Source organism: Chroicocephalus ridibundus, chromosome 7, assembly GCF_963924245.1.
Source record: "Chroicocephalus ridibundus chromosome 7, bChrRid1.1, whole genome shotgun sequence".
NCBI classification, from domain to species: domain Eukaryota; kingdom Metazoa; phylum Chordata; class Aves; order Charadriiformes; family Laridae; genus Chroicocephalus; species Chroicocephalus ridibundus.
In genome coordinates, this window is record NC_086290.1 from 27,939,533 (window position 1) to 27,960,699 (window position 21,167).

Genomic DNA, 21,167 nt, shown 5'->3' on the forward strand with positions numbered 1-21,167 from the left:
ACTTCTCATAGGTAGCAGGTTTAAATGCAAACATACCATCTCTGCAAATCGCTCTCTGGCATACTACTTTTGCATTTCTTTTATTAGTAAATGCGTCACAGCTAACGCATCCATCTGCCCATCAAAAATATTGCCAATAACATTAGGGCAATTACAAAGAAGCAAAATATACTTTACCCAGTGATAGTCATTCAATATCGTATTATTTGAAGATGGACACATGAAACATAGATTAAGTAGTCTGCACATCTGTAAACAAAGGTCTGAAACCTGAAAGGTAAATCTGTGGAAGAGCGTATAAAACTCACCAGAACGTATGCTCCTTAACCTCTTTTGTGTTTCCTTTTCATCATTAACCTGGCTCTAGCGAGGAGGCAGTGAAGTGGCACAAAGGAGCCAACTGTGCAACACATTCCCTTTTCATCAAGTGAACAGATGTTGCTTGTATAAAGGTGAAAGGGGGCTGATGTCAACCGAAAGGCACAGAGAAACCAGTTGAACTCCACATCTTGTAGCCTTTCATGGATGTAACGCTCACAGTGCAGTGCAGCTTTTAATACTTTGATTGCTGGACAAGTGTCACATAATATAGCACCTCCTGGCAGGAAATCTACCTTTTACGTGTATTGTAGCACAGACTATGAATATGTATTATCACAGTCTCTTCTGTGGCAGAGAACAGGAGGAGGTTCCAACAGAGTTTACTTGAGCTGTAAACCTGGAGTATTGTACAGGAAACATAGTAATGGTGAGTGTGTGTGTGTGTGTGTGTCTTCCAAACGGACTGCTAAAAGTGACCTTGAAAATAATTTAGAACAGCCCAATGGTATGTTTTGGATATCTGTATAGCAAAGGACAGGAGTGGCTCCTGCACCTTTTTGAATTTTTTTTTCAAATCCATTCTAATTGGTGAAGAAACTGTTCCCACATGAAAGTCCCATATAAATAAAACATAAAAGTCCATTAAAATACTTACCTCTAGAAGCTTCTTATTAATTTCTTTCTCTCGAGACTACAGATAATAGTGATTCAAAAGGATCTGGCTCCACAAGAAGTAAAACACGCTTTAAATTTGGGGAACTTAAAATGTTTTAGGACTAGGCTTCTGATGAGTTGCCTCCTTGAATTTCTGCGTTCTCTAATTTTGATATGGTCTATTTATCCTGCTGCCCAGAGAGGTTTCCATAAGGAACTAATTAAGTTTCAGTTACAGAAGAAGTGACTACATTTTTTAACGGCTTTACCAAATCGAGAGCTTAATAAGGTAAGTCTACACAAAATGAAAATATTGCCATAGCAAATTTAATTGTTCCCCTATAGTGCGTAATTAAAATAGCATTTGTGAACTGATTTAAAGTTTTCACTGCACTTGGACTATGTAATAAAGAAATCCAACATGGAAGCGTCTCTGCTGAAGTGAAGTCTGCTGAAAACCTTCATCTTGCTGTAATTCACTTTCCACAATGGTCTCAAAACGCCATGATGCTTTTCGAGTAGCAATCACTGTGAGCGCTACACCAAGTGACCCCGGTACCGCAGCAAACTGCTAGACCAGGAGTTCAGCGTGACGGTGGCACAGTCTTCATGCTCGGGAACTCCCAGGGGATGTAAGTCACGGCATTAAGCTGACTGGTTTTGCTTATACAAGAGAATCTCTAGACAAGCTCCACCTTGCAACAGCAAAACCCCTCAGGTGCTGATAAAACCACTTAGGTAGTAGGAAAAAAAAAAAAAAGCAGCATATTTGGCCCCATAAATTGTTATTTTTATTGCCTCCTGAAATATAAAAAGACCTATATTGCACAGGTCCTTGCTTTCTAGGGAAATACTCATGCCATCTGCTGGAAAGTTACGGAATTTAGCAAGTTATTTTTTCAGTAGCATTTTATTTTGCTGATTTTTAGGTGTTAAAAGTCTTGCACTTGTTCTTTTGTAAAGATCTACAGGTAAATGCAATGTATTTCAAAGGCAGGTGGTCTGGTAACTGACAGCACCTTTTTGTACACTAAGAAGATACTAAATTACCATCATAATTTGGTACTGATTATGAGGGTTTAACCCTTTCAAGTGAAACACCAACTCAGTTTATCCAGTCAGTAGATACACTTAAGACTCCTTTTCTCCCCTCAACTGGCATCCTCAAAGGTTGTGCAGAAAGCAGGACTCTACTCCAGATTTTACTATTAAGTAATCTCCAGGTTAATATCAATATGATGTAAGAAAAAAATACAGTATTGGGCATCAAAATTCTCAGCTATATGTAGCTAATAATTCCCTGCTCTGCTACTACTCCATGGCTAAGACCCATTCTGAAGAAACAGAACTCATCTGCCATATGAAGTAAACTGTCTTGCTGTTGGCTCCAGGTGAAGATAGAGCAAAGAAATCGCAGCACACGGAGCTGAATAAGCTACCTTGAAACTGCTCCCCATCTTGCGGCTTGTGATGTCCTCAGGCAAACTTACAGACAGCTGCAGTCTGCTGGGGACGGACAACTCAAACAGAAGCAGGAGAGAGCGTGGCAGTTAGGAACAGAGAGCAGAGTTAAGCTGGAATGATAGGGCCAGGAAAATCAATTTAAAAACCCCATAGAAGTAGAGCATTATATCTTTACATCACTTCTTATTTTTCCTTGCACAGAATCCCGCCTTCTGACTGTAGATGAACCTGCTCTGCAGATGAATCAGCAAATGCGGCTTCTGCCAGTAAGAGTCTTGATTTGTTCATTTATTTACAAGGGTCAGAGGGTATATAATTAGAGAGAGAAGTGGTGATGCAAAGAAAGTGTGTTCTCATGATCGAGAAGATGGGCAAACTGGAGGAATAATTTTGTCTCTGACACCAACGAGTTTGTATATGATTCAGGGGAGCTCACTTAAGAACAAAGGCCATCATAGATGGATACTAGGCAATCTGTAGGGGGGATTTTTTGGGTTATATTTTTTCATTTATTATTTAAGGTGCCTGGTGAGGGTTCAAGTCTGACCTCGTTCCAATAATGCATAAAGGTGGGCTAATATTGGGCTAGAAAAGTCCCTTTATTCTTCTAGGAAGCATCCTGCGTGACGAAGGCAGATGGGTTGCCTTGTCACTGTCGTTACGTGGCTCTTGCTATGGGGTAGGGAAGGTTGCAGCCCTGGAACCCCCCCAGAGGTAGCTTTGAACCCTCATGTGAGCAAGGATTTTCATCTGCACAACTTGGTGAGACAAGGCAAGATTTTTTTTATTCAGGTGCTGACTCAGGCATAATGTGTGCACAGCGTGTTTTTCATTTATTGGTTGCCAAAAATTAAAGAGTTCCAAGGCTGCAAAAATGATGGAAGTTCGTAAGTACACTCATGTGCCAAATCCAAAAGTGCCCAGTACTGGAGGGGCGGGGGAAATATCTTAAGTTTCTTCACTTGGATGTGCAAAATTAGTGAATGTTTTTGTGAACATGGCAATGTTAATATAGTTGCACTCTGACCTGTGGCATGAGGATGATTCAAAGAGCTGCTGCAGCATTTACGGTGGATTATAGGGTGTTAGAGTAACAGGAGTACCGTGTAAACATATCAAATGAAACTATTTGTTAGCAAAATTAGTGCTAGGATCAGATTGAGTATGATCTATGACCACATACTAAGCAAGAGAGATACAAATGCATGTTGAATAAACAGTGCCAGCGGAGCTTAATAACCTGTAGAAAAAATAGTATCCTGTCAAACAATTATAAGACATATACAGGATAAATCTAAATCAAGACTGAATGGGCAATCTTAATTTAAGAATTTCCTTAGCTTTTCCTTCCCTTTAAAACCTTTTACATTCCGTTAATGTGTTATGATTGAGCAGATATGTACAGGGTTTTTTTTGCTAGGGCAGTGTAATAGGAATTTTTTCAGTCAGACCGAACTGCAGCGTTTCACATGATTCCGTTGGGTCTCCGTGTAACCAGCTTCGATTTTTCAGCACCCTCTAGAGTACGCAGAAAGCTCCAGCAGCCTTTCCGTTCATCTGAGATAGCTGAGGTCAGATACTCCTCTTTTTGCCTTTTTATTGGACTTCCTGATAACTCCGAATGTCTAAAAATAGTTACGGAAGTATTGGGAAGAACTAAATAGAAACATGTTAAATTATTAAATAAGCGATCATATTATAAAAACTGTCCTTAAAATGCTTTTCATGCGAAAACCCTACTTCAGAAAAAAAGAAAACTAAAGAAAAGTTTTTACCTGGCAACCAGGGATAATATTCGTATTAAAGTGTAGCTTTGCAAGCCCGTGGCTGATGTTTTACCTGCTGTAACTGCAAAAGGAATCTCTGGAAGACGTCTACAAGGCTTAGCAGCTCACCAGTCTTGCAAGAAAATCAAGTCATGGTTTACATGAGGAGGGGCTGGCTCCTGCTGCCTCCCTCACAGATCCTCCATGGTGCTGGCTGCTGACTCTCTATTTTCCCTTTACAACTTTGTACCTTTTTACACTTGTGTTTTCCCTCTTGGATCCTTGAGCTGTTCCTTAATCCTATGTCAATAATCTCCCTTCTGTCTGCAATTTTACTTTTGTTGTTTTGCATAATTCTCACGATTTAGCAAATTTCTCTGTATTCTGAGCCAAATACGTGCGGCTGGCCTGTCTCAAAACTGGCCCCTTGGGCCACAGACAGCTGAGTCCATAGGAGAAGAATAACATATAATGAAAGCCCCCAGCCATCTCTAACCTTACATGTCGGCCCAGGTGTTTCCAAAGACCTCCACACCACTTACTCCCCAGCTGAGCTTTCACAGGGAGGTTATGGAAGCGCTGGTGAAAGGCAACACCGTCTCAGCAGACCTACTGGCTGTCACGGATGGGTAACTCAGGCGCTCTCCCAGAGCCCATCTGCGCTGCTGTGGGGGTGGTTGGGAAAACACCAGAATTCAGCTGCAGCAAGGACACAACAAACAGTAATGCATCAATAACTCCTCACGGGAAGCTCAGGGTTGCAGAAGTTAGTCTTCTGTTTGTGAGGTTGTAAATTTTGTTTTCAAACAGCGGCGTTAAACTGCCAAGGAAAGGGCAACCGTTTCCCTATCAGTTTACACTGGTAATTCATTATTCATCATACAGAATTAGAGAGCTTAACTGAAGGTCTTTGAGAGAAGTCTCGAGCAATACACCGCAGAAGCTTGGTAGCTAAGATGCTGTTGATTCTTTCCAAGCAACGTATAACTTGATCAGTTTGACAGCTTTTTATTTATTTTATTTAAAAAAAACAACACCATGTTAATTTGTTTGAAAGAACATTCTAAAAAGAATTGAACATGGGCTTGATGTTACGCTTGGATGTTACTGGAAGTTACTCTTGATACAGAGCGTTTTATTATTACAAATGTCATAATATGTTCGCTGCTGCAACCAAAAACTTTGTTAAACAGGTCGGTGATGGAGGAAGACTAGTTCCAGTGCCTAGTCTCAGTGAAGCTGATAAATACCAACCTCTAAGCCTTGTGATTAAGAAAAGAAAATGTTTGCTGTCAAAAAAATCTAAATTTGCTTCAACACCTTTCACGTTAAAAGACATTCTTCAAGGGGAGAAAGAAATTTCTGCAGGTAAGATTTCTGTCTTTCTTCAAAGTGGAAAAATGCATGTTTTCTAGTAAACGCAGACCAGTGGACATAGTTTAAACTGTGCAGGTAGTACGATGGTTCTTTAGTACAGGGGTAATAACATTTGTCTTGCTTAGTTATGTAATAAATGTTTAAGAAAAAAGTACAAGTCCAACTGGTAAAAAAAAAAAGGAAGAAAAGGACTTTCTGGAAAAAGAGTAAAAAAAAAAAAGCCTTGATATTTTCTGAACTAATATGAAACACATTCAATTAAGCCTTGTGGTTTTTCCACAAACTGCAAGAGATTCCTGATACATGTATTGATGTATGTTGATTAATTGCTACTTAAAATTTGGTTTTAATGTTTGCCTTTCTCTGTATACTCACTTTTAAGTATGTAAGAACGGCCTCAGTTCTGCATCTGCTCGTGGCAGTACTCACTGGTGTTGAACTGGGCTCTGCACGGGCAGAAGCATTTGGTAAGAGCTATCTGACTGAAGTAATTGGATTTCCATAAGACTGTTTTTTCCACATTTGTAATTTTTTTTTTGTGTATTTAAAGGGCTTAATTGTGTTTAAATACCCTTCTCTATATAGTATCAGAAATTTTTGAGGAGATTCCATGAGAATTAGGAGGTGCAAAATTGACCTAGACTCCCTGTGTTTTCCTTTACCCTCCTTTGAAGAGTCTGTGTAATTCTTGTCTACATGCTGTGTTTTCTCGAAACAGCTTCATTGCTTTATTTTCCTTTGAAAGAAAGGTCCATTTTGACAAAAGCATTGATCACATTAATTGTACAACAATTGCATTAATTTAAAACTCTACTGAGACAAACCGGTACGAGCACAAGAAGACAGAAATATCAGTTGACCCCACAAAGGGGTGATTCCAGGACGCAAGCATGAGGAAGAAAAAATGGAATCCCACTAATCCTCCTAGCCTTACATTCAGGACAAGTCAGCTTGAAAAGAATTGAAAAATCTCATTAAAAAGTCTGAGAAAAAGGTTATGAGATCTCATTAAAAAGTCTCACAAAACCTTACTAGTCTTTTCTGTAAAGGTTAGATGTCATGTGCAGAAAGTATTGTCCTCTAATGTAAGCAAAGAACTTTGTAATTGAATTTCATTTTTTATGTGACAAATACAAGCATTTGCAATCTTTTTAGAGTTATGAAAATTATACGAGCCTTTTATTTTCGTTTTAAATAAAGACAAACAGGATTCATACTAGGTGACTTCATGTCAGTTTATCCTAAAAGCTTTAAAGGATTAAAAAAAAAAAAGGAGTAAACCCCAGGCTCTCAAATGTATTTGGATGCCTAATCCCTGTGTTCTACCTGCTCTATTCATTTTAATTTGGCAACCAATGTGTTCCAATATTTTCCTGTCAGTGTAACATAAATGTATTTAAGTTTGTAAAAAAAAGCATTATAGAAAAGCTTTGGCATCCGCCCTTTGATTGTACAATAAATTGATGCAAACTTTCAAGTAAGTCAGAATTAATCTGTTGTTTTCCTTCAAAATAAACTGTCATGGTCCCTGGAACCATCAGGCACACGTGGGAAGTGTGGTAAGTCTCTCTAATTGTGACATGTCAGGTAAAAGGGAAAGTTAGTGTTACTGGCACAGTCACGTCTCATTCACATATTGCAAAAACGAAGAAATGTTAGGTTCGTGTGTACTGCCTTTACACAAAATTCAGCATTATTTTACACCCAGTGGCTTTCATTTTCTTTCTAGTTTTAACACTCTGTGTGGCCTCCGCTAAGTCATTTCAGAGCCTGGGTCATTAAACCCGGAACACGCTCCATGTCTGGTCTGTACAAATACCAACAGCATACGTACAGGTAGAAGCACTTTAGGAGAATAAGGGCACGGACAGAAATGGAGAAACAGCCCTAATCACCATTCCATGCCCAGGACATGTCACGTGCAGAAGCATGGGCACAACTCTGCCAAGAGGGGCACGGAAATCCCTCAGAGCCCTGTGCGCTCTCTTACCGCTAGTCATCAGTAGTGACACCGATAAATAAGTGCTCAATGTAGCTCTGAATTTCACGTCAAAATGGTTAAGCACAGGAGGAACGGCACCATTCATTCTTTTCTTGCTGGGTAAAAATAACTGCGTTCAGACTTTTCGTGACACAACGGCTATCTTCTTTTACTCAGGTGTCTCGTCTTACCAGTTGCTCAACTATGAAGACAAATCAGATGTTTCACTTAATGGTAGAAGAGGAAATCAGATAATGAACGATGTTGGTTTTGATGTTGCTGGATCAGATTCTGTTGCCTTTAAAGCTTCATTTGGCATAGTGACCAAACATGAGGTTGAAGTACCAACATTGCTGAAAGAACTTACTGCAAGGTTGTATTACTTATTTCGTTTTCTGGTTCTATAATTATGTTTCGTACAGTTAGGTTGAACCTCTGAAATGATTAGGTTTTGATTATTTTTAGCCAATGAATAGCAGTTGCCGTCTGATATTTTCCAAGAGTCTCAGGCTAGATCGCTGGGATTAGACACATGACCTTCTGCGTAACACAGACTGTAGAATTTTTCTGAATGAATTCTTGCTTGAATTACAGCACATCTTTCAGGAAAAAAAAATAAATCTGGAAAGGAAGAGTCCATCCAAGGCCCTATCTATGTTATCCTATACTATTGAAACTTTGGAAGTTACTTTGAATGACATTACCCAACTTCAGGTTTAAGAAATAGGATTTCTTTGCCTTTGTCTGACGAACAGAACGCCATATGCATTATTGCCAATGCAGGTACTTCAAGGTTTTATGAGGTTATTGCACAGCCTTTTCTTTGAAAAGCAAAGCAGGTTTCTCTACTTGAATTTTTCATAGCCTTCTGTGGCTCTTCTCTCAATGCAGTCTCAATTTTTCCAACATCCTTGCTGAGCTGTGGACTCTCAAACCAAACTTGCTAGCACAAATGTCAAACACATAGAAACCTGATGTGGCTAATTCTAGGTGTAATCCACTAGTTTATATTTCAAAGATTATCCCTTGGCCACAGTGTCATCCCGGTGAATTACAGTGTTGCATCCCAGTAAATTATTTACTATCCATGATGTGACATATGGTATTTTCAAATATATATTGTTTTCTTGTAGTTATTTACCAAGTGGGGCACCTTATTTTGTATCCATAACCTCCCTTGTTCTGTACCTACCTTTTCCTCGTTTATTTGTAACCTCCAAACATTATCATTAATAATTGGGGGTGGGATGGGGGAAAGAGGTCCTAGTCTCCTCATGAAAATATTCAGTGTTGTAGGTCTAAGAGCCAATGCCTGTAGACATTTTCCTACAACACTTGTTTTGTGATTGTTCCATGTTTCTGAGTGATATAGTTTTTTTCAGTTATAGTTGACATGTATCAGTTAACCCGTTTTTAATCCACTGAGCGTAAGCCAGCTTGTATAGGCATCATTCAGGCTTCTAACCAAAACATCACATGGGTTTATAGAAGCCCAAAGGTAGAGCATGACAGCTATTGCTTTTACCATCTATTTTCCATAAATTCTTACTGACATTAATTATATCACTTTAAAAAATAAGTAAATTATTACTTAGAGTGTATTGACAGTTCCTTACTGTCACTAAGAACAGTGTCAGATGGACAGGCTTGGAATTTTCTAGGATGTCCCACATATCCTCTCTAACATTTGTACATAACTGGCTTTCCTTGAATTTTTGAGTGTTCCCAACACTGAAAATCAATATTAAGTTTTCAGGGACCTCCTCAGTCAGATGTTTTACTGCTATGAGACAGAAGTTACAGTGATTTACTTACTGATTTAAAATTACTAATTCTATTAGCTGCTTTGTAAATTGATAATAATCTCTGAATTTCCTTCCTGCCTCCCTCTTGATTTTAGGAAAATAAACTTTGACCATTGTCTAGTCCATCAATCAAGAAAAAGTAGGATGGAAATTCTCTGCGTGGTCATGGAAAGTATTAGAACTACAAGGCAGTGCTCGTTAACTGTCCATACTGGAATGCGTGGAGAGACAATGAGGGTAAATATGTTTGACAAAGTTCTGTAACTTAGATGAACAAACATAAAAAGCTCATTTTTATAATTTTATGGCTGGATTTTATTGCATTTTTACTGATGTAAGCTCAGAAAAATATCTGAAGTAAATCAATATTATTGAACTGATGTAAACGGAATTAAAGTTGGTCTTGTGTTAGTGTGGCTTATGTGGCTGGGGGATGGGAAATGCATGAAAGGATGGCTAGGCAATGAGCCATTGCTTTGGGTGAAGCCTCAGCAAAAATGTGGAATTTACTTTTTAGTTTGAATCTCCAATAAATGTATAACCTATCTATCATTATTACATTCATCTTCTGTAACACTTTGGAAGTTCAGGTTGTTATTATTTCAAGGGTTGACATCTTACTCTCTGTCTTATGTTCTTCCTCCCTCTCCCTCTCTCTCTTCAGCGTGGTTGAATAATTGAACCTACAAATCTTCTGAGGTTTGCCCATTACTAGTATTTATAAATCATTCACCTAATTTTCAATGAGTTATGCATCTCAAGTTATTATCTCTGTATCAAACTTTATTAAAATGCAAAGTTGTTAATATAAAATTCTTCAGTTGTGAAATTCGATCTTCAGTTTCAAAACTTCCTCCGGCATTACAATTCTCAATATATACAGTTCAGATATTATTTTGTTTATTTTTTCATTTCAATTTGTAACTTTTTTTCTCTGATGCTTGTCTAAATTATAGTTTCACATTATTGAAGATCAGAATTCAAAAGGACGTGACAAAGCCATCGTTTTTCCTGCACATACAACTATTGCTTTTAGTGTATTTGAACTTTATATTCATTTGGATGGTAATTTCGGTAAGTGAAGTGAATTACTGTCATTACTGCTATTATTTATAATGATCTGAGTTTTTAAAACAGTTTTCTTCCTCTTGATATACATAAGCCCCAATCCCATACAATGGTATGCTTTAATTTTATGCACAAGGCAGGTGCTAGAAAATAGTCTGCCGCAGAAACATTTTTTTAGAAGTATGATCTTGTGATTTTTTTTTTTTTAAATCCCGCAGTCACGTGGAACAAAAAATCACTTTCTTACATTTCTAGCCCATAAGGAACAGGCTTATGAGACCATCTGATCAGTTTTGCATAGAATAGGCAAGTAAAAAGACCCAAGTAAAGAAGGCAGCGTGCAGAACTTCTAAACTAACATTTTTGCCTGTCGGGGCTTTACTTTCAGTTGGATACATCATTACCATATATGGATATCTGAAGATATTTAGGAGGAAATAATAACAATTACTGGAAACTAATAAAAAAAAATTGCGTGGCTCCTGTAAGTTTTCCTCCTTTTGGGGAAAGGATAGTGCTTATGCTATTTACTTTATTTGCACTATAACATTTTCAATGTTACCAATATTCACAGAATCGCAGAATCACAGAATGGTTTGGGTTGGAAGGGACCTTAAAGATCACCTAGTTCCACCCCCCTGCCCTGGGCAGGGACACCTCCCACTAGACCAGGCTGCTCAAAGCCCCATCCAGCCTGGCCTTCAACACCTCCAGGGATGGGGCATCCACAGCTTCCCTGGGCAACCCCTTGCAGTGTCTCACCACCCTCACAGTAAAGAATTTCTTCCTGATATCCAATCTAAATCTGCCCTCTTTGAATTTGAGGCTGTTGCCCTGTGTCCTATCGCTACACTCCCTGATAAAGAGTCCCTCCCCATCTTTCCTGTAGGCCCCCTTCAGGTACTGGAAGGCTGCTATAAGGTCTCCCTGGAGCCTTCTCTTCTCCAGGCTGAACAACCCCAACTCTCAGCCTGTCCTCATAGGAGAGGTGCTCCAGCCCTCTGAGCATCTTCGATCATCTTGTTTGTAATAAATCAGGAAGTCAATTTAGGATGTGATCCAGTACTTGATAATATCAAATGTAAAACTCCCCACTGACTAGAGTAACGTTAGATGAAGTTTTAACCACCCGATTCACATGTACTTAAATCCAGGAAGCTCCGTGAGAGTCACCAAACTGTTTCAGGAATTGCTCGACTCTATAACATTGTGCTTTTCTGCAAACAGCAAGATAAAAGAGCTGGTGAGGGAAGTAATCTTTTTCTGGGCAGATCTGTACAGCTTTGTGGTTTAAAAGTTGAAAATAGCTCCGTGCCCTTTGGCATGAACAGTATAAAACTTCCCTGACAGGTACTCTGCGTTGTAAAGCAGCTTTTTACTGACCTGTGAGATACCTTTACCCTGCTGTAAAAACTTTAAATATACTCCAAACCAGGCATAGTCACTGGATTAAAAGGAAAAGAGATAATAGAGTTCTTTATAGCCACTTCCATAATGCTCAACGTTAATTTCTGTTTTGGAAACGTTTTAATTTTATTTTACCTTTATGCAACGGTAGGTACATGTACAGCGTTTTTCCTAAAGTCACTATCGGTGAAATAATCAACGAAGGTGATAGTTGTATTTGCATAATTAAAGCGAATTCTCAATTGAGAAAGTTTAAAACATGGGGTTTTTTTCAGTTTCTTGGAATTAATTATCCTCATATACCAATTTAAAGGTTTTGTTTCAAGTTATGGATAGAAACTTAGGTGATACTTATTTTTATTTAAAAAAAAATATTTTCAGTAGTTGACTCGATGTTGGAAGAGATGACTACAGAACTCACAGCCTTGCTTATTATTTTTCATTTTTAGTTTCAAAAGAGATCATAGAAATGTTTCTCCTTCAGAAGCAGTGCTTCCATTTATATGACATGGACAGTCGTAGTCCCTAAACATTATCAAAGCTGAATTTAGTAACGGTTAGCTTTATAGATCAGAAAGCATATTAAACTCTGTTGTGCATTTATTGCTTTTATATTGTGTTCTTCCAAAACCTTAATTTTTACAGAACTCTGTGTGACTCCAATTTCAAAAGGAGGATTTGAAAAAGAGAAATCAGGATCATCTTCGCTGACCAAATTAAGGAGGTTAAAGAGTAATCTGTTTCATCGAAGTATGACTTTTGATGCTTATATCCAAATGTCTTAGTTAATGCACGAAGAGTGTATTTTTGTTTCTTTGTGTGCAAGATGAATGTTTAAAGAAGAAAATTTCAATGGAAAATGTCCCTCTTTTAATTTCTTGTGTATTGAAATGATTGTAAAGTTACTAAAATTTCTATTTGAGAATCTGACTCTTTCACAAATAACAAACCTATGGTATTGTTGTTCCTTAAATCTCGAAAGATCTTAAAATAAAAATTTACGGCTGATGATGAACCGTTATGGAGTAATTATACAGATAACTTCAGTTAACATTAAGCCTATTTCATATGCCTGCCATTTACAGGTAGCATTATGCAGTACAAGTTATAGTCTATAAATAATATTTCTGGGCAAACTCTTTAAGTTTAAATATAAAAAAAAAAAATCTTGATATTTGAATGTACTCTTTAGGCTCTGTGTTCACATGGCAGGGACGTGGGCAAGATGCCATTCAAGTTCTCTTTTCTCATTCTGATGTGAACTCAACATCCAACAGAACTGTCACCGTATGTAGCTATATTTTCTTCAGAACAAGATCCTGTACTTTTAACACTCCTTGGTGTAAATATTTTTGGAAATCTGCAAATCTGAGTGAGAAGATAAGCGTTGAGCAGTAAACGCATCCCTCTAAAGGTTGCTCTGGATAGGTGTCCTTGCTCCATTGTATCCTGTTCTTGATCAAAGGTCTGTTATGGACCAAGCCCTCAGTGCTGCTCCAGTCCACGCAGAGGCAATCGGTCCTCAGTGGGTGTGGGACAACTCGGTAGCTGTAGCCGCCTAAAAGTTTGTCATCCAATTAAAACTGATCAGTCCCCGAAGAGAGAGGGAAAAGGTAGGTAGTTCCAGAAGTGATTTCTTCCTGGGGTGTTTGGATGCTCAGAAATCTGCTAGGAGGCCAACATGGAGTCCTCCAAATTCTTTAAACATTTTAAGGAGTGCTGTGTTTTTTTGCAAATACTAGGGAAAAAAAAGTAAATTCACATTTTTTAGAAAATAAAACTAGAAATGCAAAAACGAAAATGGTTGAACGGGAAAGCACACAGCTGTGATTTGATTTGGCACCAATTTGTCAAAAGCTTGCCCCATGCCTACTTTTTTGGTGTATTTCTAAAAATATTATAATTATATAGATTATATACAAAAAAGCTCTGGCTTTTGTCGGTGTCTTCTGTGGAAGTGAAGAAAAACTGTCATCATCCAGGGCTTTGGATGGGAAGTAATGGCATTTTTAGAATGGTTTCATGAATCAGCTGTTATTTCCGTAATTAAATTGACAGGTTGTTTTGTCAACAGTTCATAATGTAATGACAAATCATTTTTTTTTTTTTCTGTGTGCGCGTTCTTTTTCAGATAAAAGAGCAGTGGCTATCGTTGCTAACTCTGATGCTTACTTGGAGGACCTTTTTACGGATTATTATGAAAAAGCTGCGAGCATGACTGATCTCTCTACAAGCTATCTCAGAGAAGGGTCTCATATCCGAATTAATTTACTTAATAACAACATCCCCAAAGGCCCCTGTGTCCTTTGTGGAATGGGAAGCGCTAAAAGGGAGACAGTCTACGGGTGCCTGGAGTGCTCTTTTAACGGACAGAAGTACGTACGATTGCATGCTGTGCCCTGTTTTGACCTCTGGCATAAGAGAGTAAAATAACGGAGCTAGGTAAGTGCCTGTCGTCGCAGACACGGCCATAACTGTGCCACAAATTTTTCAGAATTAGTAATCATGACTCAAATTGTTGAAACGCAAAATAGCGAAAGTGCAAAACATTTTATTACGCTGTTATCTTCAAATTATTTGCTCACAGTCAATGACCTTTTACTTGGAAATTTCCTCATGCATTCCCAGACATTGCTTTTCTTCTTTCTAGAACCTTCTCCTTTCATTATCACCATAATGAAAAATGTACTTTTAAACTGAATTTTCATAAGGTCAAAATACGTGCTAGAACTTACTTTAAGTTGTTTACACAAACTTGTTCTTAAACCCCAATATGTTGCCTTTATTTAAACTGGCATATGATGGTAAAATGAGAATATTTGTTAATAATTTAAGTGTTCTCATGAATGTTTAATTGAAGTATCGGATTAAAAAACATGCTAAAACTTAGCTCAGTCTAATGTTTAATTTACAAAAGGGAACAACTAAATCTAGGGACAGGCGTTTCATATTAGGATGCCATTACCGTATGTCAAGTTTGTTTAGATTACTAAAAAGCACCAGCCACTCCACCTTCTGCATTTGGGTTTTAGGTCACACCTGCTCTTGACTTTCTTTTATGCATTCAGAAAAAAACTGCTTAGCAGAAAGCGTTTTGGAAGCTTATGGAAATAACAGAACCACATCCTTCCAACAAGGCTTCAGGGGTGAGGGTCTTTAACGGGTGGATCTCAAGCACAGAAAATTGAGTCTGTTGAGAATATAAACAGCAGAGGGCACTACAGAATTGTGCCCAGTACTGAGACTGGTTACTAGTTCACTGTTGAAGCTCTTCCTGTGCTATCTTAAACTGGGGAAACGATTAAAAAGTGTTTTTCTACCGCTTAGAATGATTTTAAGGATAACCCAGGTATGGAAGCTTTTTCACTCGTGCGGCCACTTTCACTGTGTACAGCTGATTATTACACGTTGAAATGAAATACAGCTATTGCTTTGCACAAATATTACAACGACATCTGCATAAGCAGAGCAGTTAGTGAGCCTGAAGTACCGTCTATTAACTATTGCTACTTCTTTGCATTTTTCCAAAGTGAGGGAAACCAAAATGATGCCCAAATAATTACTTATGTTTATATAGAGTATCTCCTATCATCTTCCACCTCATCCAAGTAGATCACGATAGAGTAGAATTTTAACTTGGTGCTGCTGAATAAACTGGCTAACTTAGTAATTTTACTAAGTCAAAGTTTAAAAATCCACATAAAACACTGCTTTTTCATGAACCCCAAATTATTCATGCTAATATTACATCAAAGAGGTTAAGTTGCTTTAAAAATATTTGTGGTTTTATTTTGACATTCCACGTCCAGTGTTCATTTATTTTAAGGCCTTTTATAGTTAAATTTGCTGCAAACAGCAATTCCTCAAGAAGCTAGCCTAGGAGCCTGCAGAGGTTTCGTGGAGTTACCTTCCTGCGATTCTCTTTTCCCCTTTTCTTTTCCAGAGGACTGAGAAGTTATGTTTTATCTATGTCAACGGGTACTGGAACCATTTTTGTCTGCTTGACAGGACAGAGATAATTATTTTAATCAGTATTTTACACAATGAGAAAGACTACTGAGCAATACTGTAGATTAGGACACGACATGGGAACCACTAATGATAGATCACGGTGTTTTCCAATTTTATTTCTTTCTTCTGAAATATCTAAGACATTTTATTAGTTGAATGTTAAAAATAAGATTTTTACAGTCACATATAAAAAGATGCCACTATAAAAAAAATACAAAAAGTTCTGTGACAAAGTATTATTATTTAAAATTCAGTGTCCAGAAAACAGGCAAAGATTTTTTAAGTACTTAGAGTTCATCATGCTGGTAGACATTGTACTCCTTTGCTGATATGAAACCGTCTCCATCGTGGTCATTCTTCTTAAATATATCAGCTAAGATTTCATCATGGACTGAGGGATGACGTTTTTTGCCATCTCTTGCAAATTCTTCTTTCAAATACTGGCTTATCTAGAAGAAAAGAAAAGAGTCCAACCATTGTGGCTTTTACGCCAGTACTCAACGGCTATCTTCAAGGACAGCTGGGGTATATACGTAAGTTATTGTGACTCCAGTGCAGACATGTCTGAAGTTTGTTTCCCAGCAAGTCTGAGACATACTAATATATTAATCAAAGCAAATTTCAGCATTGTGCAGTGCAGTTTGTGTAAGTATACAGAAGCTTTATATGAGGAACCACAGCAGAGGCAGCTCAGGTAAAGATAACACTGATGCAACTATACCTATAGTTTTATAAATTACTGATTCCAAATTAGTTACACCATATTACCTCAAGTTCAGAGAGTTTCTTGTCACTGTCCTTGTCTATTTGATTAAATGCTTCAACGCTGCGAGGTCCCTTATTTACTGCATAAAGTTCAATCTCAAAAATCAATGTTGCATTGGGTGGAATCTTACCCTGTGCTATGAATAAAAGAAAAAAAAAAGCATTTAAGAAATCACACAGTATCGTCACAGATCATACATATGATAAATTCACACATAAAGCATCTTATTTTTTTATTACAAAAAGCTGTATTAATGTTCAGATTAAATCCTGAATTTAAATATTACACAGCTAGACAGGAAGATTGTTCAGACTGTGTTAGATAAATGATTTTGAGAGAGATCTGCAAACAATATACTTCCCTGAAACAAAATTATATTGCCCATATCAATTCAGGTACTTCTAAAAACTAAGAGAAGGGTCTGTGTTATGAAAAACAAGTATTCCTGAAGTTCTTACTCTTTCACGTGCTGTCATGTGACAGGGCTTACTCGGAGACTGATTTGAAGACATATGCCTTTATTAAATATCTGCAATCTGATGTAAGAGATTACAGTAACAGACCAATGCTCATATGTACTTTCTGTCTGAAGAAACAAAAAGGCAACATCAGGTTTTACCAGCTTACTATGAACTATACCTACGGTTAAAGGACTTGATGTAAAATAGTGTTTAAAATATACACCTCATTAGAAAGAAGCAATAGAATGTAAGTCTTCTGATTCACACAATAAAACCCCCAAACTACTGGAATATTTTGTCTGGTCTTTGAAGACAAAAACCCACGTATTGGACTTCATAATCCCTGTGTCAAAGCATTTTCTATTACCTGATGTAAAACCACTGCTGCCTATCAACACAGGTCAATGTATCATGCATCTGGCAAAAAAAAAGGGAACTACTGAAGAGAGACAGTAACAAACTGCTGAGGTCTAAAAGTAGCGCCAAAAAAGCATCAAGAAATCATGCAGTGTAAAATTAAAATGTAAACATGCAAGTTGCTTCTATTCATAGCCAAAGCCAGTGAGCATGACATTGCAACCTCAGAATTTTGAGCTTGTGCCCGTCCTTCATAAATGCAAGAAAAACTAAAGAACCTGCTCGTTTATAAACAGACGGTAAACAAAACTGTTACTCACACTACTCATCTCAGATAGCCATAGTAAAAATGACAGGTTTCAGAGTTCAAAAGATTTTAATCTTACAAACTTTAAAAATGTAGAAGTTGTAAATATATCTGAATATAAACATGGTTTATATACTACTTACAAAAGAAAGATACAATACTAGAATTCAGTGACAGTAGTTTACAAATATACATACCAACAAAGGAAAGATACGTAAAGATTTAGAAAGCCACATGCATCTTTTCTAATTCAAGATTAGGCAGGCATCTTCCCCAGCATGCAGGAATACGCTGAGACAGAGGACAGGTATGCTGTAGGAAAAGAATGCTTTCTTGAAGTGCTACCTAGAACGAACAGTTAACACTAGTATTAGAGTTAAAGAACATACTTTTGTGTCAGCGTTCTTCCTTGTTGTTACGAGACTTACTTAATAAACATTATGCTCAAGGGGAAAACTTTATTCCTAGTTAACTTCACTGGCTACAATAGAATTGTATGAAAGACAAAACTGGTGCATGGAATTCTGACATAACTACCAAATAATTATTACAGAGCAGAAGTCACCTTTTCACAGAAACTGCTACACCCAAGTCAGAGCTGAGTTAAAGTTACCTACAATTAAGAGTGCGGAAACATCGCATAGAACTCTGACTGCAACTTTTTTTTTCGAAGTAGACTGCATCATAAATTCAACTCAAGATTTCATGCACCGTACCATTGCAATTATTATGTAATGAGATGATATTGTCCATTAACTATCCAGAACGTAAGCAGTATTTGAAACAAATTATTTCTACTTAGATTAATTCTGTGGCACGCACTAGATTACGTTCCATTTTGCTCAGAAGATGCAGAATGTCATTAAAAGGCTAAGCAGGTAGAGGTCAAATAACAGAACCTAAACATAGAGAAAATATAGATTAAGACAAAACATGCTGATATGAATAATTAAGATCTTCCTTTTGCTGTCAATTTTTTGTATTATGGCAATATTTGGAAAAACACATTGGGTGCCATGTACTAAATTCTAACGCAAACTGCAAGGCCTGGGTGTGGGTCTATGATGAGGACTACTTAAACTGCATCAGAATGAGCAGGATTAGGCTGCACAGCTGCGGTCATCACTTCCAGTGCCTCCAGAAATAAAAGGAGCACCAATTCTTACAATCTTTTATAATACTGTATGTTTGAAAGGGTAAAACAGAGGGAAGTCAAAGTTTATTATTAAAACTTCTTTTTTACCGTATCCTTGCTGTCCATATGCTAATGACGGAGGAATGATCACTTTCCGTTTTTCTCCAGGACACATATTCATCATAGCAATATCTAGCCCTTTTATGACTTGTCCAACACCCAGAACGAACCATTTTGGATGACCTTCATTTTGCGTCCGACTATTAAAAAGAATTGTGAGTGGATAACAGTAAATTTAGTATTTTATTTTTTTATATAAAAATAACTTTAAATTAGCAGTCAGTAAAAATGTAGATTAGATTACTGGAACACAAGAATGTTTAGAGTGCAAGAATATGAAGTATTAACACTGTTTTTCTGCTACATTTATAATTAAGGTCAAATCTTGAGCTGTGCACGGGGCAACCTCCTTTTGAAATTGAAAGCCCAAGTAAATAAAACTAACTTCTTACAAAAACATCCGATTTTCCTGATCATATATACTGCATGCCAGAAACAAGGTGCCGCTGCAGGAAGTCTGCAAGAGGAGGAGCGCTGGGAGCATGCAGTCTTCATGCTCCCAGCATGAGCGTCTTCAGCAGTTCACATCACTGTAGGATAGGATGGATGTACCATGCACAGGTGTGCTGGGGGAACCTGGCAATCTTGGCTACGGTATTGTGTGCTCATCCACTGCTCTGTCCGGTTCAGATATTCAGTGCTTGAGCCAGCTTCTGGTCATATGAGGTGTCCCCAGGATGGGAGCTACACTGAATGGCGACTGAGCAACACAGAGCTCAAAAGTCAGAGGGAAACACTGTAAGTGTCCCTTCAACAGGCAAAAGAATGCAAGTAAAATGGTACTGTTAAATGTAGAATTACCCTATATTGATTTTTTCTTAAATGATACAAGTGGGAGGAACGAATCAAGATTTTGTAATGAACTAGGCTACTGTCTGATTTGCCCAAATATGGGTAAGGAATGAGCCAGGTACCCAAAGAAAACACTCTCCTCCACAGTTCTGCACAGGTTGAGTCCTGCCTTACTATGGTGGATGCACCACCATTAAAAGCAAGGCACTCTAAACATAAAGCTTTTGCACGACGGTTTCTGTGTGCAAAGACAGCTAAACCGAGCTGAAACAGCCTGAAGACAGACGGATGGGAGAAAGCAAAAAAGCAGAAGGCTAATTGCTTACACTGGGGCAAAGAGAAAGGCAGCACAAATCGAGGAGAGAAGCAGCGACAGGGAAGGGGCATAAAGGCTGCAAACCACTAGTGTAATGTGGCTGCCCCGCACGAAGCCAACTATGTAGAACTGCACGCAGTACTCAACTTTGTGTCTAAAATAACCAGTCCGTGTCGCTGCCAGGAGCTCCTCCTCCAAACCCCATCTCTTCTGCACGGATCATAGCCCAGAACATGGCAGGCGGCGACATGGTGGTGTGTATGGGTTTATTTTATTTTCGCCCTGCCAAAGGGGTGCTCTCCATGTGAGGCGCGTCGCCCCCAGCGACCCTCCCCGTGGGTCCCCGCGGCTTCCAGCCTACCTCAAGCACTGGTCCCTCTTGACCCTAGGTAAAACCCTACATCCTTCAACACTCGGCTGAGGAAAAACACAGGCTGAGAAAAGGGGAAATTACTAAATCAGAGGTGCTTAGCGTGGACCCCAAGCTGGGGGAGCAGCGGGTCCCGCTGACCCGGCTGAGGGGGCCCGGCGGGGCCCTGTGGGGGCCCCGCCGGGCCCCCTCAGCCGGGTCAGCGGGACCCGCTGCTGCTGAGGGCGGGCAAACCGTGCCACGTCCACCGCCAGGCTAGGGCCTACCTTCCCTCCCACCCTCCCGGCTGCCTTGGGGGCGTCCCACCTGCAGTAAAACTTGGATCCGTCGCTGGCCAGGAACCCGTCGTAGTGTGCGTTCAGCAGATCCCCCTTCTTGCTCTTCGGGCTGCACGCCTCGGGGAGGTGCAGCACCTCGATTTTAACCTCTTCCTCCGCCGCCCTGCCGCCTTCGGCCTGCGCCGGGGCTGCCAGCAGGGCCAGGGGCAGGAGGAGCAGGGTCAGCCCGCGGCCCATGTCGCTTGGAGGAGGCCGCCGGCGTGGCACTGTCCCGCTGCTGGGACGAGGGAGGGAGGACGGGAGTGTGGGGGGGCTGAGCCTGCGCTGCGCCACCGCCTCAAGCCTCCCCGGACGCGGGGACAGGCAGCCGGCGGGGCGGTCGGTTGTGCGGGCCCGGCCCCCTCCGCTCAG

General features: G+C 39.1%; 2 protein-coding genes across 5 annotated transcripts; one reads left to right on the plus strand and one right to left on the minus strand.

Moving 5' to 3' along the window:
• Positions 1-1,536: 1,536 nt before the first annotated feature.
• Positions 1,537-15,804, plus strand: PJVK (pejvakin). 3 transcript variants are annotated; one of them, XM_063340770.1, is made up of 8 exons: positions 1,537-1,607; positions 2,641-2,705; positions 5,399-5,573; positions 7,741-7,936; positions 9,464-9,605; positions 10,325-10,442; positions 12,489-12,593; positions 13,975-15,804. In XM_063340770.1, exons 2-8 carry the CDS (start codon positions 2,679-2,681, stop codon positions 14,274-14,276), a joined length of 1,065 nt encoding a protein of 354 aa, XP_063196840.1. In that variant the 5' UTR covers positions 1,537-1,607; positions 2,641-2,678; the 3' UTR covers positions 14,277-15,804. The 3 variants fall into 3 exon arrangements, with proteins under 3 accessions (XP_063196840.1, XP_063196841.1, XP_063196838.1); XM_063340771.1 differs by lacking the exon at positions 1,537-1,607 and having other exon boundaries at positions 2,603-2,705; XM_063340768.1 differs by lacking the exons at positions 1,537-1,607; positions 2,641-2,705 and having other exon boundaries at positions 5,363-5,573.
• A 138-nt stretch (positions 15,805-15,942) lies between these two features.
• On the minus strand, positions 15,943-21,166 carry FKBP7 (FKBP prolyl isomerase 7). 2 transcript variants are annotated; one of them, XM_063340774.1, is made up of 4 exons: positions 20,785-21,166; positions 18,989-19,140; positions 16,623-16,756; positions 15,943-16,303 (listed from the first exon to the last, which is right to left on the minus strand). In XM_063340774.1, the coding sequence occupies exons 1-4, from the start codon at positions 20,991-20,993 to the stop codon at positions 16,142-16,144; spliced, it is 657 nt and encodes a 218-aa protein (XP_063196844.1). In that variant the 5' UTR covers positions 20,994-21,166; the 3' UTR covers positions 15,943-16,141. The 2 variants fall into 2 exon arrangements, with proteins under 2 accessions (XP_063196844.1, XP_063196845.1); XM_063340775.1 differs by lacking the exon at positions 20,785-21,166 and adding an exon at positions 19,393-20,620.
• Between the last annotated feature and the right edge of the window lies 1 nt (position 21,167).